The sequence below is a fragment of the Lepisosteus platostomus genome, chromosome 19 (genome assembly GCF_059453375.1).
Source record: "Lepisosteus platostomus isolate fLepPlt1 chromosome 19, fLepPlt1.hap1, whole genome shotgun sequence".
NCBI classification, from domain to species: Eukaryota; Metazoa; Chordata; class Actinopteri; order Semionotiformes; family Lepisosteidae; genus Lepisosteus; species Lepisosteus platostomus.
The window spans coordinates 8,072,424-8,089,962 of record NC_142629.1 but is presented as its reverse complement, the minus strand read 5'-3'; the positions used below and the strand labels follow the sequence as shown (position 1 = coordinate 8,089,962).

The 17,539-nt window shown below is 37.1% G+C and overlaps 1 protein-coding gene across 4 annotated transcripts in view; it reads left to right on the top strand.

Moving 5' to 3' along the window:
• sdk1a (sidekick cell adhesion molecule 1a) overlaps window positions 1–17,539 on the top strand; it is a 493,742-nt gene that overhangs the window by 413,406 nt on the left and 62,797 nt on the right. For all 4 annotated transcript variants that reach the window (XM_088612342.1, XM_088612344.1, XM_088612341.1 and 1 more), the window contains 7 exons: window positions 1,123–1,318; window positions 3,725–3,823; window positions 7,244–7,435; window positions 8,396–8,517; window positions 11,649–11,758; window positions 13,714–13,864; window positions 15,678–15,915. In XM_088612342.1, coding sequence (XP_088468468.1) covers window positions 1,123–1,318; window positions 3,725–3,823; window positions 7,244–7,435; window positions 8,396–8,517; window positions 11,649–11,758; window positions 13,714–13,864; window positions 15,678–15,915 — 1,108 coding nt within the window. The remainder of the gene's footprint in view (window positions 1–1,122; window positions 1,319–3,724; window positions 3,824–7,243; window positions 7,436–8,395; window positions 8,518–11,648; window positions 11,759–13,713; window positions 13,865–15,677; window positions 15,916–17,539) is intronic.

Genomic DNA, 17,539 nt, shown 5'->3' with positions numbered 1-17,539 from the left:
GTAAAAGGATCTAAGCCAGTTATCTTATGGGTTATGTTGTTGTTTGAAATGTGATTTTATTTTTGTCAATGAAAAACAGCACTGACAGTTGTTTTATAGAAGATAAAATTAATTCACTAATGATATTCTGGGAAGCATTTTTGCTACATGTGTGGAATTGCTTCTACATGGTATTCACGCAATATTCTGTCTATAGATACGTTTTTGTGCCAGTTTCCATGTACTTCCTGAGTTTACCCTATACTGACAGCTTCAGCTGTGACCTAAAGAAAATCTCTGTGTAGAAATTATTTTTGACAGTTGTACAATGTAACCTACAGTGAAGCTCTTGGCAGCATTGGTATTCAGCTGAAAATAGTTGATAATATTTCCCTGTGGTTTCCAAAGAAAATTGATATGAGTTATTTTTTTACTTGTGTTCAATATTATTCTCACATCGCAATCAGTGTTTATTAAATTTCTAATGTTAAGTAAGCTAGAAAAAGTGCTTATTGTGTCCTTGTAATACGTTTGAGCACTATTCAGTAGGTATTTTAAAAATTCCTACAGCAGACCTTCTCCAGCACCTTCAGATTATGCAGCTTGTGCTTGTGAACTGCTATCTTTAGTTCATACAAGCGTTCTATTGGATTGTAGGCCAATCCTGCTAGAAAGTCAATTTGTAAACAAGCTTGAGCTTCTTAGCGAATGAAACAGTTTTCCGGATGAAATAATGTGATATACCATCCATCACTCAGTCATAACAAAGGCATTTGGACAACAGAATGCCGAACAGCCATAAAGCAGAACAGATCCATTTCTGTTCTTTACATTCGTTTGTAACATACATTTCACTTTCTGTATCAAACTCTCCAGTGTTACTGTCCAAAATCGTAATTTTTATTTCATGCAACTGAAGCCACTGAATGTCTCTGTCTTTTCAAAGTCCTACTTTTTGAGCTATTTTTCTATCAAAAGAAAGTAATACAATATAGGAGTATTTATTTTTTTCTTAAAAACAAACAATTCAGTTTATAAAGGAATTTGTGTTAAACAATTTACTGTTGTTTGGCTACATACATTTAATACATAAAATGAATTAATCTACATTATACACATTTGTATGATTACTCTTTTTTTCAGCTCCTAGCATGGCCGGAGCATTCACCTGAAACTGTTACTATAGTAACAATCACTCCTGATTTCCATGGGGCCCGCCATGTTGGATATATTAGCGGGCTACGGAAGTTTACCCGTTACCTGACATCTGTGCTGTGCTTCACAACACCAGGAGACGGGCCCAGCAGCTCCCCACAGCTTGTGCAGACACATGAAGACAGTAAGTGTCAGACATTTCTTAATCAAAACTTCTTATTGACTGTGAAAAGAGAACGGTAGAACAAGAAAAACTTGTCTGACAATGATAATGGATTTTTTTATGTTTCACGGGGGTAGAGAGGTCGAGGATTCAGATCCTGAGTGCGGCCCTGCTGTTAAGACTTTGAGCAAGGTACTTTACATTCTTTCAGTCATATGCTGAATGCAAATACTGGTTTCTCTGAATAAAAGCACAAGCCATATAAATTAATATATGTATTTAAAATATATGGATTCTGTTTTTAGGGTTCTCTGGTAGCACTGTAAACAGAATGCTGTTTTAAACATGCCTCTGTGTTTTGTGTTTTCTTGTGCTTTTTGTTGCTTTCAGCTACACTCACATATCTTTTTTTCCCTCTAGCATAGCACAGAAAAGGAGTACTCTTTAAATTTTTAAAATGATGTTAATATAGTAAGAATTACAAATTAATATTAGTGTAGAGAAATGTGATGAACATAAAAGAATCTTCAATTTTTATGTTAAAGCTAGCCAAACTAGTGATTAGCTGCCTCCATTCTCATACAATCTGTGTATCGGTAATATGATGAGGCCATGATAAACCACTCTGTGGTGTATCTGATTTGAATGTACAGCGTATTCTAAAGGAAGACAAATGTGTGAATGAGAGATAACTATAGCGATGTTAAGTTCCTAATTCCACATGCCATTACCTGACAGCCATGAAGTCTTATCTGGCTAAAAAAGACATTTTAATTCGAATGTGCAACTGTAATGATAAGGTCTTACAAGTCAAGATACAAGGTAACATTTGCTAAACTCAGCAGTGCTTAAAATATCACAACATAACTTCACCATGGGTTTCTGCATTCCTAACAAACGTCAATCTGATACTGACTGTTTTGATTCATGTGTTTTAACTGTTAATCCTAAATCACACATTGTTGTGCTGTAGTGCTGATCAGGTTCTGAATAAAATAAATTAACTTTAAAGAACAGTACAGTAGTTTTAAATGAATAGAATGGATTTTTAAAACTCCAGAATTTAGAGAAGTCCAAAGTTTAAAATTGTATAATATGTTCCTTTGAATTTAATTGATTATGTATTGCATATAGATAAATGTTAATATTACAAAAACACTTGCCTCCTTGCAAAATGTTTTTTTTAACACTGGTGCAGAACAATGACATCAAAAAGTTAAAACATCTGTTTTAGAGATAAAAAATGAGTGGATATTGAATGGTTTCTCACAACTCCATTTCTTAAAACGACTGAGAAAATCCTAGAACACCGAGCAAAGAACAGTAAGATCTCTCTATCATTTAAAAAATGGCCTGATTGAGTAAAATCTGCAAGACATTCTTATGTTTCACAAACTTCTAAACTTTTTTTTCACATCAGAATCAGCTTTTGTTTTTTTACGTGTCACCTAGTTTTGTCAGGTTTCATCAGATTAACCAGTAGAATCATTTCGCGAGCAAAGGACTGATGAAGACAACAGACACTGGTTGGATCTCTAATGGGCTATTCATGCTTTTTTTTTTGCACTGAATTCCCACAGCGCCAACCTCAAAGCTAAGGTGGAGCAGAGAGGACAGTTGGGGCCCTAACCTTTTGCACTACAAGCTCGTAACAGATTTGCAAGTCACAAGGGTAATCATTGGGCTGTAAACCAAGAATGTCATTAGTGACTTCAACTTAACACAACTCCAAAAGCGCAGGGCCCTTTTGTAAGTCAGCATTTGGGAATCCTGTTTGTTGTTGGTTAATGGTATTGTAAAGGTTCAGAAGAGTGATCTGTGGTCTTTAGGGTCCAACCCAAGCTCTGAATAATTTTCTGCTTTTGAACCTCTCAGTTGAACCACCTTCTTGTCAGGTTCAATAAAATAAGGTGGATACGGTCAACATGTTGAGACTATGTATTTTCAGTACATGTAAGTACTGCAAGGTAGTGAATTACAGTGCTAGAAATCCAATTACTTGTGCTGTAGATACAGTAGCCATCCAGTATGACACCGTGCATTCAGCTAGAGTCAACTGTTTTGTAGCAGTGATCTACTGCTTGCCTCTCAAGGAAACAGCAACAGACAGATGAAATGCAATAATATATGTCCTGTCTGTCTCCAGAACTCTCTCTCTCCCCCTGTTCAGTGAATTACAACTTATAACAAATATATGGATGTTTCATTTCATAAACAGGGATATTTATAAATTCATTGCTCTCCCTCTGCCAGCAGGTTTCCTTTTCCGTGAAATCAATATTGTCGGTGATGTATCTCAAATATCTTGTTTTTGTAAAAAAAAAAAGCCTGTTCTAAGAGCCTACCGAGGGCACAAGTTTTTCTTCTTTCACAGTTGACTGGGTTTAATTAGTATTTCTTTCTTTTTTTTTCATTTGTGTTTCCCAGAGCCAGGAGCAGTGGGTCACCTGAGCTTTACAGAGATCCTGGACACTTCTCTACGAGTGAGCTGGCAGGAGCCTGAAAATAAGAATGGGATCATCACTGGTAAAAAACCTGAGGCGGTTGTCTTATGAGTGGCTCCTGTAGTTTCACACAAGAAAATAATTTCATCTCCCATGGCGCAACCAGCAAAGATGCCGTATTACAGTACCGATTGAGCTCCATGGTGCAGGTTCAAGCCTGGATCATGGCACTACCTGACAGAGACTGGGACTTCCCACATTTGGTAAAGTGGCATCAGAGTATAGTGGGGGTGTCGCTTGGGTTTCAACAAAACAGAAACTGGAAACTGGAGACTGGCTTGCAAAATTGTACTGGTCTACCAGTTTTTCCTAATAATATTTTATAGTGCTTTTCTGGACACTCCCCTCAATGTACTTTACAGAATTGGGGTGTCCCTCCACCACCAGAAATGTGTAGCACCCTTCTGGATGATGCGACAGTAGCCAGAGTGCGCCAGTAAGCTCCCCACACATCAGTTCTCAGTGAGGAGTACAGAGTAATGGAGCCAATTCGTAGGTGGTGATTATTATGAGGCCATGATTGGTTAAGGCCAGGGGGGAATTTGGCTAGGACACCAGAGTTAACACATCTGTTCGTTTCGGAAAACGCCCTGGAATTTTTAATAACCATAGGGGGTCAGGACCTCCGTTTTATGTTTCATCTGAAGGAAGGCACCCTTTTTAATTGTATAGAATCCTCATTACTATGATAGGGCATTAGGACCCACAGAGACCGCAGGGTGAGCACCCTCTACTGGTCCCACTAACTCTTGTTCCAGCAGTAAACTTAGCTTCCCCAGGAGGTCTCCCATCCAGGTATTGGGCAGGCTCACACATGCTCAGTTTCAGTAGATTGCCTGTTGTGAGCTGCAGGGAGATGTACCTGGCAACCACTGGCACAAGCACTCCCGTAAGACAGTGTGGAGCTTGCAGCATGTATTGTAAAACTACTGTATGAATGGCTCTGACAGGTGAATGTGTCAGTGGAGCATGCAAGTGTTTTCTCATTCTCCCTCTGCGATACGGGAGGAATCACTACCAAAAAGCCAAGTCTTAAATAATTGACAGTTCTAAACTGGGTGGATATATGTGTAAAAATAATTGGCGATTCCAATGGTTTATTTTTAAGGAGACAGTTGTTCCATTCCACAGTCTGCCTGAAAATCTAGCCTACATCTTGGTCAATTTGTGAACTACCCCCTAGGGAATTCCAGTCACCGTTGGTTAGTGTTGCGGGTCGGACCACAGCCGGCAGTGCCTGGGCTCTAGGGTACAAGAGAATTACATGTAAATTATAGGCATGTAGGAATTAATACTTATGCTAGCCATGTTGGTGGAAACTGGTGCATTACGTTCAAGGAACAGCTGGATGAGACTCTCAGATCAATACTAGTAAAAGTTGATTTGAGCTAAATAGCTCAAATGGCTTCCTCTTGTTTGAAACCTTTCTTGTGTTCTACATGGTCTCTATTATCTATAGCAAGGGTGTAACTCCAGCATGTAAACAAAGTTTTTACTCTTTTTCTCAGACTGAAAGAGAAAGAGTTTAAGAGGTGAACAATACAGGGCGAAAGTAATAAAGAAGCACCAAAAGATATACTAAGACAGGGGTTTGTGATGGTACTGCAAGGGGTTCATGAGATTGTGATGGAAACATCAATGTTAACTTAAATAGTCCTATTATTAAGTAACAATGTAATAATAAGAAGAAAAACAATAGTAGTATTATTAATATTTTACAAAGTGAAAGGAAGCATGTTAAGAGGGTCACTGTAGCATTTATCTACATTTATTGAAAAGTGTGATTTTGTTAAATTCTTAAGGGGGTACAAATAATTTACTGTAGGTTTAAGGGGTTCAGCTGACAAAAAAGGTTGGGAACCCCTGTACTAAGAAAAACTACTTTAACTGTTTGTATAATGTAACTGACAGTCTTAAAAAGTACTGTGAAATGAACCTCAATAAGGAACTGAATTCACTCAGTTATTGTAGTGAATATAGAAGTCCTCCTTAAACCAAGGAAACCAAGGAATGTACTGTATGAGCAGCTAGCATATTCATCCCTTGTTTCAAATCAAATGAACTGAATATGCCTTAAGTCTCTGCTTGTTTTCTTTCCCATATATTTGCTTTTATATCCTCTATCTAAGGAATGTGGGTTTCAGTGAGAAATTCGTAAGTTTCTGTCATAATGATTAATGGCATATTGGGACATTTTTATCCCTATATAACATGAAATCTGGCTTCCGTCTGTTAAAATTTCGTTGAACATTGCATTACTGCATGCATAGATGGGTTTTCTGAAAGGTGTTTCATTTTAATTTAGCAGGTACTCTGAGTTCTTGATACTGTTTTAATGGATATGCTTCTATTTAACACTTCATTGGGTTTTTGCACAAAGGCCATTAAATAGTATTATTGTTGCAAGTATTCACACAGAAATATGGTTTTATATTCAATATAAGGATTTTTTTCTAAAGAATGATTTTGTAAAATACTGGAAAAAATAATGAAACTGCTGTAATATAGTGCACACGCTGTGTGCAGTAACCCGACAAGTTACCATCAGGAAACAATTCATCAGATTCTTTAACTGCTAGAAAATCAAATGCACCCAATTAAGTGAAGGTTACCTGCTAACATATGTTTTTTTCACTACAATAAAAAGGAAGTGGCAGCCATTAAGCATTGAGGGTCCCAAAGTAAAAGAACAATAATGAGAATGGATGTAGATTAAATTTGAATGATTTTAAACAGCATCCATCGTTAGCAGCGCATAAGATATTGTTTCCTCTTGAATGTTTTGGTATCCTTATTTCTTGCAGGGTCTTTCAGTGCAAACTTTGATATATGAGTATCCCAATGTAAACGGACAGTCTGTGATTGGAAACACTGCTGACTGCAAGGGAATATACTCCAGTTAAACATGAAATTATACAAGACCTCTGCTGACTATTAGTTTCAGTAACATACAGCTTAGGGTATAGTGTCCAAAGGGCCTGAGAATTTGTAGCTGATTTTGGTAAAAAGAAAGCCATTAATTGGACATAGGTCACATTGAGGCAAAACTGCCAAAGGAATGGGTTTTGGATCATCTATCCTTGCTAAAGCCTTACTGCATGTTCAGTATCATGGGTGACAAGTCCTGATTTATGTCTTCTTCAGGCCCTGGCAGCTAACAGCACAAAAGAAGAGAACATTGACTATTTAACTGCCCATAGCTTAACTGAGATGCCTTTCCTTTTCTAGTTAATATTTCTGTCAATATACAGTATGAAACTATGCTCAAAGTATAGCCTTTGTTTAAGGAAAAAAGCAATCATCACACCAGTTCGAGGGTCAGGGGCATGTGATGAGCTATTCCTAGCCTGTGACTCGAGCATTAAAAGCTGACTTTTAAGTAAGTTATCTCATAAAAGTGAGAACAGTGCAGGTACAGGTTAATCTCCCTTTGTCTCTGCAGGCTACCAGGTTTCTTGGGAGGTCCATGGTAACAACGCCTCCCGGATGGCGCGAACGATGGCCAACACCACTCTGGAGTACAAAGTCACAGGACTCACCTCTCTTACTACATACAACATCGAGGTGGCCGCAATCACAGCAGCAGGAATTGGCACTGTTACGTCTTCTACGATCTCCTCAGGGGTGCCTCCAGGTCTCTGCCAACCCAAATAAATTCCAGCCATCCATTTTCTAACTGCTTTATCCAATACAGGGTCGCGAGGGAGTTGAGTCTTGCCCAACAAGCAGTGGGCACAATGTACAATACTATCTGGATGGGGCATGAGTCCATCGCAGAATAAAATAAATTCCACAGCTTATTTTGAAAATAGCCTGATATTCAACGGCAGTAGCCCGCTGCAAATCCAAATCTCACTTATCTGAAAAGAAACAATCATCCAGTTCATTTCAACGGCTGTGCATCTGGCAGACAGCAGACGGCGGTCATACGGCTCTACACATGGTTCTGTGTGAATGTGAATAATGATCTTTTAAGCTGGCGTTGTCTTTGCGGAAGCTTATAAGTTGCTGTTTGTGCTCAACCATGAATCAAAAATCACTATGGAGAAGTAGTATTAATTTAAACTAGCTTAGAGGCACAGTGTTTGTCACTGTAAAGTGATGTATGCGTGACTGTGGCAAAAAGCCAACTATGAGCTCTTACCCTTGTTGTTAAACTGAAAAGTGTAAGTTTTGAAGGAAACGGGGAGAGCTACAGAGCTCTCCTGGGACTGAAAGAAAAGAGGTGCAACAGTGTCCAACTATTAGTACTCTTAATCTCATAAATTCCTTACAAACGGCAGTGAACAACGTAAGAGAACCACAACTGAGCTCAGTAAATCTGAATATTGTATAACATACATGTATAAATTGACATCTGTTCTTGTGAAACTCTTTAGAAAACTGTTTTAGAAAACTGATTACCTTAATCTTTCAGTGTCAATGTCAGACAAACCTGTCAATGATAGGTTTACATGGAAGTTAAGGACAAAGTTATTTGTTCTGACCTACAAAATAAATATTTAAATGAAAAAAACACCTGAATGGTTTTGGCTTTTAGAAAAATCAGTGAACATAGGTTTTTTCATCATGGTTTTTTTGTGTTCAAATTCAGAACTTCCTGGGGCTCCATCAAATCTGGTCATCTCCAATATCAGCCCTCGTTCAGCCACACTGAAGTTCCATGCCGGAGATGATGGAAAAACTTCCATCTCAAAGTGGATTGTTGAGGGGCAGGTTAGTGTCTAAATATGTACATGACCCTTTTCTTCCATGTGTTCATACCATTAAAGATGGCTTTATAAACACTTAAAAATTTCTTATTCATTTATTACCCTTTTAGTATTTGGTCACTTGTTTTATACACTTAACTGTATTTGTTTCTGCTCATGCTTAGACTATTTGACATTTTGATTTTTTTATTGTTTCTTTCTTCGTTTTGGCATGTTTCTTTCAGGAATATCTCAACGCATATCAAAAAAGATCTTTATCCTTTTAATATAATTATCTCTTTAAGATAAAACACATTAATTCTCGTTCATCCACACATTTTAAGTGTGTTAAGATCTTGCTACACTTTTAAAAATAGAATTCACAGTTAAAGCCATTATGGTTTAACACATTGTTAGTGTTAGATATCATCATGACCTCATGGTAGCAACAGAATTACAGTTCCAATTATTTCAAAATTAAATATTCAAAAATCTATTCTATCTTCAGGCTGTTTTTCACAAAAAAAAAGAAACCATTTAAGAATTTGGTTTGATCCTAAATGCCAGTTTTGGTTCCAAGTAAAACAGTCAGCAGTAAAATTCTAAAAATTGCAATTTTTGGTTAAGTTCTTATTTTTATTCCTTATCAACTACATTTGTATCAAAAAGTAGCTTCCAAGCATGAAATCCCTATGTGAATGCACAGAACCCTGAAACATTGGCTTTCACCTGTTATTGAGGATTGCATGTCCTCAGTACTTTTTTATTGTGCTAATGCCTTTCCTGGGCAGCAGAAATGTTTTCCATCTTGAAAGAAACATGATATTGTTTAGAAGGCAGCACCTTTGGAGACCTGCATACATCTTATTTTTTATAAATGTCTTTTAAGTAAAGGACTCATAAATACAGGTTTTCACATGTATATAGTAGTTTAAACAGGCTGGGTAGAAAGCAGGCAACAGTAATGCCTCAAGTGAAGTGCTGGTTTATTTACCTGCAATATTAAATGGTAGAAATGTCATGATATATTGAAGATTTCATTTTGATTACTAATGACAAGGGGATACATAAAAAAACATTTGCCAAACGCAAGGGTAACATATTGAAAAATAAAAGTTCAGATCTGATGCACAATGTGCTTGAACTATCCTAATTTTCTAAAGTTATCCATACTGTTGCTCTGTGGGGATTAAATGGGTAGCTTAAGACTATAACTAAGCCCATTATTTTAACCTCTGCTGCTTGTACTTTCGCTGCCTTTGTCATATAAGTCTTGAGACTCCGTTTCCCACAATTCATTTCAAATACTGTCACCTATGGTTCAGATTTTGCTGCTGCTGGGATTTGCAATTCCCACAGTTCATTGCATGTTAAACACACTGGAACTTCTCTTACTTTTAGCCCTGCATATTACACTGTAGAGAGCTGGAATCCCTGAATTAATTTCACAGTGCTGTCTGCAGCTTCTGGAATGCAGTCACAGCCAATTTTCTGAACCTGACAAACACGCCTTTTAAGACCTGTGAAAAAAATGGTAAAAATGTACTCAGATCATTTAACAGTATTTGTTCTTTGTGATATTTTTCTGTGGTGCCATTTAAAATAACTAGTCAGCTGTGGAGCCACATAGGACTTTGAAATCTTGCAATGGTTATTGAAAATTTGATTTTAGTTCTGCAAACACTGTAGGGCCTTACATTGTGAACACCCAACATGTGTCATTTTGGTTTAGTGTCAGAAGTTTTGCTATAGGAATAAAATATGTTTCTATTTTAAATTCTAGTCTGTTTAAACAGCAATATTCTGCTCATTACCCTCATGTAGTGCAACTGTACTTGACATATACTGTTGTGCAAAATGCTGCATAACTGACGTGATATTGTTTTCTGTGGTTAAAGTGATACCAAAAGGTTGGCCTCATTGAACCACTTCCAGAAAGTGAAGACCCTAAATCAAGCTTACAGAAATGGGTTAAGTTACAGACTTTAATGTTTACCACGCACTGAAAACAAATGAGGCCCCTACCTTAACACACCTCTGCTTTCCTATATATTATGTTGGCAGATACAATTACCTCATAACCTTTACTTTATGGATCCCACAGTGAGCAATATGATTTTATACATTTAAGATTTGCTGCTACATACATTAGCATTTGTATGGGTTCTTGAAACAGGACATTGCACTATAAATTCTCCCATCTTTGTTGCTGCTGCTTTCCTGTTCTATAAAGCTTTTCCAATTATGGTGCAGCACAATTTATATGTCTATGACTGTTGTCATGCAAAAAACATAAGATCCCCTAGGATGGCAGGACTATGTAGGACTGAAGCAAACATGCATTTTGACTCCCACAAATGCTCTGGATTTGTATGTGTTGGGAAATCCAGATCACAGCTTGGGTTGAAAGCCTGTATCAGTTGAGTTTTGAGACTGTAGGAGAACAATAAAACCACCCTGGAAGCAATGCAGAAGTGACAAATATTGTAAACTCACAGCAGCACCTTGACAACAGTGTTGCTAAATGCAACATGTAATACAGCAGAGTTTACTGACTAACTGTAAACTCTAAATATAAACAAGCAGAATTAGCACAGAAACTGATTTTATTAAATGCCTCAGATTATTTACAGTATCTCTGACTGTTATCCTGATACCATATGCAGACTGCATAGAACTACAGAGAATCAAAATGGAGCATAATAAAATCCCCCAAATAGAGGACTAGGTAAAAATTAATATTAAATCTATAAATTGTCTTTCTTTATTTCTTTCAATTAAGATACAAAACCCTGAAAGAGCTTAGGTGGTTTGGAAGATATCTTGTACCACTTTGTATTTAATAGAATTAACAAAGAACTTTTCAACGCGTTAGCCAGTTAAAAGGTTAATCTGCTGCAGTATTTGTGACTCCCTCACTGGCAAGAGAAGCCCATCTCAGAAGCCTGCACAGCCGGTCAATGTTCTGGTCCTTGAAAAGAACTGATAGGCATCGCCCTTAGGCATTTATTTCTTTTCTGAAAGAGGGCTTTACAGTGGCATGGACATGTCAGAGTCACAAGACTTGGTTGGAATGCCCAGACAGCCGTCACCAGTTGTAGTCAACCTGCGGTCAGGTACTGAACAAGTGGCTCTCACTACCTTCTTTCTCCACAGGTTGGGAGTATAGGAGATGACGAGGAGTGGAAAGTTCTGTACGAGAATGAGAATGAACCAGAAGCTCAGGTGTTAGAGATCCCCAACCTCACCCCTTTCACTCACTACAGGTGAAGAAGATTTCCCTTTTATACTATGATTGTAGAATTTTGACTTTGTTCTGACAATACTCAGATTTACTTGCATTTACACCTGATATTCAAGTGACTGGTTCATTGTGTACTAACTGCTGATGTTTATTGTTTGATGAAACAAATGTTTTCAACAGTCATGCTACTGGGTTCTCTGCATCAAACTTTGGATCACTAGTAAGGTTCTTCAAACTGACAAAGTGAAAAAGGTGGGAGTTTAACCTTTGAACCACATGGTTGGAACATTACAAAAAATATTTTCTTCCCACTTACTGTAGGATTATGACTTAGATACATCTCATACTATCAACAACTACTGTGGAGAAACTAGTACAGTACATGCATTTTTGTGAACTAGATTAGATAACTCTGATACCCTTTGTGCTGGAGCTTCAAGCTTACAGAAACATCACTATTGTTCCAATACTGTTAAGCTGGGGTCTTAAACAGGTCTCTGTAACCTGAAACTGTCTGCCTGTCAAATTGCAGATAGATTGTAAAATACTTATTTGGGATTACATACTTTTGAAGAACATCTCTCCTCCTTATATATCTGACCTCTTCACTACTTGAACACCTGATACATGACATCTCACTGGTCCTCTGACATTGCTTTCTTACTTATTACAAATTGGTGAGAAGGCCTTTAATACTCCATATAAGTGAGTCCATTGATATCAGTATAGTGGAGTTTCTCTGTTTTCAAATAACACTTTTGGATCTACTTGTTTTCATTGGCCTGTTTATAGACATGATTTTGTTCTGTGTTATAACTTTGCCACTGTTAAAATGTATCTTGTACTGATGTATCCTTTGCTTTTTGTACTACCCTTTGGGTTATTTTTTATTATGAAAGGTGCTTTATAAAATAGTTTTATTATCATCATCCTTCAAATGAACCTCTCCACACTAAGGGAAAGACAATAATCTACAAACAAACAATATGTAGATATTTAAAATATGTAAATATCTTATGTAGTTTTTATCTTTCTTTTTCTAAAAACAAGACCAGTGCTCTGTGCTTTGAAAACTCACCTCAACTACTGCTTTTAAGACCATTAGTCTATTTTCAGTTACCTGATTTAAGAGGGGATATGCTTCAGTCAATTTCATTGCTGTTGACTGACCCTTTATAAGCCTGAACCACTTCAAGCTGAAAGAATTTTAAAACATTGTGCTTTTTAAAAAATTTGAGTTCAGGAACAGATTCTTTATTCTTTAAAATACTGTGTAATACATATTTGACAATAGGAAATGATTAAATAAACCAGCATTTTACTGAGCCTTTCCCTGCAGCATATAATGGGAAGGAATTCTGGCTTCTTCTAATCTAAACAGTATTTCCATATCATAACTTTCTTAGGCTGTATTGCCCAATGAAGCCTTAGCAAAAATGATAAGCATGGTTACTTTGTATCTTCTTGTTAAATTATTTTGCAGTACAATGACAGCAGCATTTTCTGAGATAAAACCTCTGTGGTTTATTTTTTCTTTCTAGGTACTCTTTGCCTCCTTTACTAATACGATGAGTAATAATTGTAGCAGCAAATTAGGTGACATAAGTATACTTATAAGGAAAGTACATTGAACACCTGTACTTGCAAGTTCATGCAAAGTACACACAGTGCCTTCTTCATTTACTGTATTCATACTAATTTTTATCACCTCTAAGTTTTTTGAAAATATAGAGAAATATACAATAACAATACTGGAAGTGCAATGAAAGACCCACAAGCTACGTATAGTTTCCTGCTTTCCTTGGGTATCACAGAAGATAAGCAGTAGAAGCATGCATCACCAGTGCTATTAAGATTACAGTATGACATTTTTAGAATTCCTTTCAGCAAGACACATTGTCCAATCTCTAAAACAAAGACATGCTATTTATTTTGTGAATTCACATCATAGCTACCAGGTGTGCTGTGCCTTTGCAGGTTTCGGATGCGACAGGTAAACATTGTGGGCCCCAGCCCTGTGAGCCAGCCTTCCCGGGTCATCCAAACTCTGCAGGCCCCTCCGGACGTGGCTCCCAGCAGCGTGACCGTGCGCACAGCAAGCGAGACCAGCCTCTGGTTACGATGGGTGGTGAGCATGCCGTACAGAAAGAATACCTGCAAGCTTTGCTTATTTGACTATTCAGATGACTGTTTCGGACATGCCTTGACTTCACTTTAACTTTGCTGTAGAAGAGAATTATTTGTGCATGCTCTTACCTGATCGGAGTAACTGGGTGGCTAGTATGTACTTGAAAATCAAACATCTCAAGATTGTGAACTCTTCCTAATAAAATGAACTGAGTCCAATGAGTGTTTATTATAGCTCTACTTGCTGGCAAATCAGAATAGAGGGCCTGAGAATGAAATCTATTGCATTTTGTATCTGAAAGAAAAAGCAGCATTGTTTATAAGAGTAAATTAAACTGCAATCATAGGAAAGACTTATTTCACCCAATACTGCTGTCATCCCTTTATCAGAAAGCCATTTATTCCTGGTAAAGTCAGCAACCTGGAGCTTATTCTAGGGCATAAGTCACATGAATGAACTAGATCCTGGGCTGCACACCAGTCCATCACAAGGCACACACATGCGGGGACAGTACAGAAGCACCAATTAAGCTAGGCAACATGCCTTTGGAAGACAGGAGGAAACTGTTGCAGCTGGGAATAGCCCAAATAACCATGCTGCTCTTACTGCTGTCATTGTTGTATTAATCTCGCATTTTGTTGTATTAATCTTGAGTTTATTTGAGTACAGTTGTGTTAGGATTGTGAACATTCAGACTAATTTTAATAGAAATATTTAGCAACTTACTCTCTATTTTGCACACTAAAAAATCTTATGGAATTGAAATGTGGGTAGCACAGTTTGTCCAACAATGTACTCATGTCTTCTACAAAAAGTAAAACCAGATTGTTTTTCATAAAGGGCTACAGATGACTCACACACCACTCTGTGCAGTAAAACTAGATACATGATACTAGGGGAAGTGCTTTTGTTTTATTTGACAATCAGTATTGTCTGAAAAATAATAAAGCAGCTGTAGAAAATAGAATACATTTTTTTCTTTGGTTTGGCTCAGCCAAATGTATTTTAATTATTAAGGATGTCTTTTGATATTAACGTCCCTTCTTTATGAAGAAGACTCAACCACATAACTGATAGTCTAGTATAAAACCCTAGAAAATAAATGTAGCCTTCCATCAGTCATTACATCAGGAAAATGCTGTTATTAACAATGGTTCCAAAATCTATGAGTTTCAAAATGTTCATTGTTTCAAACTATGGAAACAAAGAGGTCTGATGTATAGTTGTAAATGATGATACATTTAAATTCAACCATCAACATTCTTTATGCTTTAATTCAAAGCAGAAACAATATTGCTGTATCTATTTGCATGTCGTATTACGTTCTTACCAGGTTATTATGCATTTGCATGAAAGTACTGTAGTACATTAATTGCAGATTTAAGAAACTTACAGTGTTATGATCTGATGGGTGGTTAGACATTTTTTTCAGTGGCTGCTGTCCTTCAGTGGTCTATGAAGTAGGATAAGGCACAGACACTTTAATGCATCAATAAATTGTACCGCATGTTCTGAATGGCTCCAACTGTATATACACTGTACGTACTTCATAAAGCACTTTTTTGGAATATAATAATTGTTCTTATTGTTGTAATTGATAATGCAGATTTTCTTTTACAAGAAGCAAAACTTAAACTGAATTTCAAAATGCTGGTTGCTGAATTAGGAAGAAAAATAGAAAAATAATAAATGCATTGTAATAACTTGAACACAACCTCCACACCACAGGAGTAATACTGTGCTTGGGTTTAGCCTGGTGAACAATCTGCAGTGCAAGTCCAAGTTAATGTGTGCCCACTCTGTCTCTCCATAGCCCCTGCCTGACTCGGAGTACAATGGGAACCCTGAGTCAGTGGGGTACAGGATCAGTCTGTGGCGAACAGACCTGCAGGGCGAAACCCAGACCCAGCTGGTGAACGACCGCCTGGAGAGAGAGCTCACACTGGAGGGGCTGGAGGAGTGGACAGAGTACCTGCTGCAGATCCAGGCCTTCAACTCCATTGGGCCAGGGCCCTGGAGTGAGGTGGTGAAAGGCCGAACAAGGGAGTCAGGTAGGGGGCCTACATTGTCTCTGGCCTGTTTGTCTCCCCACTGTCTCTTTGTCTTAACAATCTCTTCATTGCTCTGCTGGTAAAAACTGAAACTGTAAAAACTGTCCACCCTCAAACATCCTCACCTTTCTGAAGGCTTCCATTTTATTTTCAGGAGCATATACACATCAGGGATAAATTTCATTTGCAACGGCGAGCCATAAGTACACAAATTATTGAAATGCTAGACACTACCTACATACATAATATTAAAGTTTTACTTTAAGTTATTATAGTTTTATGTTTAGTGGAATGTACCAACACACTTCACTTTAAAATTTGACTAACAGACATTCCACCTTCACTAGATGCCAATTCAGAAAACCTTAATCATTGTCCTCTGAATATGGGATTGTGAGTATTATTGTATTATTATATAATAACTGTAATTATTTAAAGTATCATTTTTGTGATTATTGTGTACTACATGAATCTCTGTTCTGTTGAAAAGAATATTGTTCCACAAGACGAGAAAACAAATGCCAAATACATACACAACTATATACTGTACACCCAGCTTTTGCTTAACAAAACCTGTTCTACAGATTTTTTCTACAGCAAAAAAGCATACTTGCTGTATAAAGTCATTTTCGATAAAACGAAGGCACTTCACTTGAGTTCTTGCTCGGTGATTTTTATCATCGAACATCATTCTTATTTTTAACGCCATGTTGGCAAATTGTTTTGCAAGTACTTCAAGTCTTAAAAAAGCAAAGAAAATAAGGAAAGTATTTTCCCTGGCTGTAAAACGTGAAGTGCTGGAGAAGATTGAAAAGGGCGAACAGTCGAAAGACATTTGCATTGTTTAAACTTAGTTGCACTGTGCCAATCTTCAAGAGTTTAGAGTTTTTAAACATTTTATTTATTTTGTTCACTATAGCACTATGTTCAGTTGGCTAATTATCATAACCACTCAACAGTGCTTTTTTTATTTTGACAATTCAGTAACTACAAAGTACTTACAAACACATTGTAAGCCTGATCTTGTGTAATACAAATACATAATTTTCTATTCTGTGAAATTTTGCATCATAAACAGTCTTGAGGAATTAATAACCTTTGTGTACAGTGTGTATATCAATTGGTAAAATGCACTATTGAAATGCAAGTTAAAGGGGCTCTGAGATTGGTGATGGGCATCACCTGTAAACTCTGTTGAGAGACTGATAAAGCTAACACTATGTGCCCGTTTTGATAAGTAAAAGCAACTCTTTTAAACGAATCAGCAAAAGGCAAGGTTAAAGGGACATTACAAAACAAGCACTGAAAATATGGAGGACTACTTGCTAGATACCAGTGACATTAAAACAGCAATAAATTCACTTCCAGAGCTATTGCTGTACCTCTTTGAAAGTAGCTATCTTCTGTACACATCAAATGTGTCAGGTTTCTATTCACTTCTGGGAAGAAATATAGTTTTCATCTATTGAAATGTAGACATTCTTTATTTTTCATTTATTTGATACATAAACATCATCATAAAAAAACTAGGTGAGACTAGGTCTGCTGAGGTTGCTCCAAAATTTAGAGAAGTGTTTGCGCAGGTCCTGTGATATCAGTTTTTTCCCCTCCATATTCATATGGA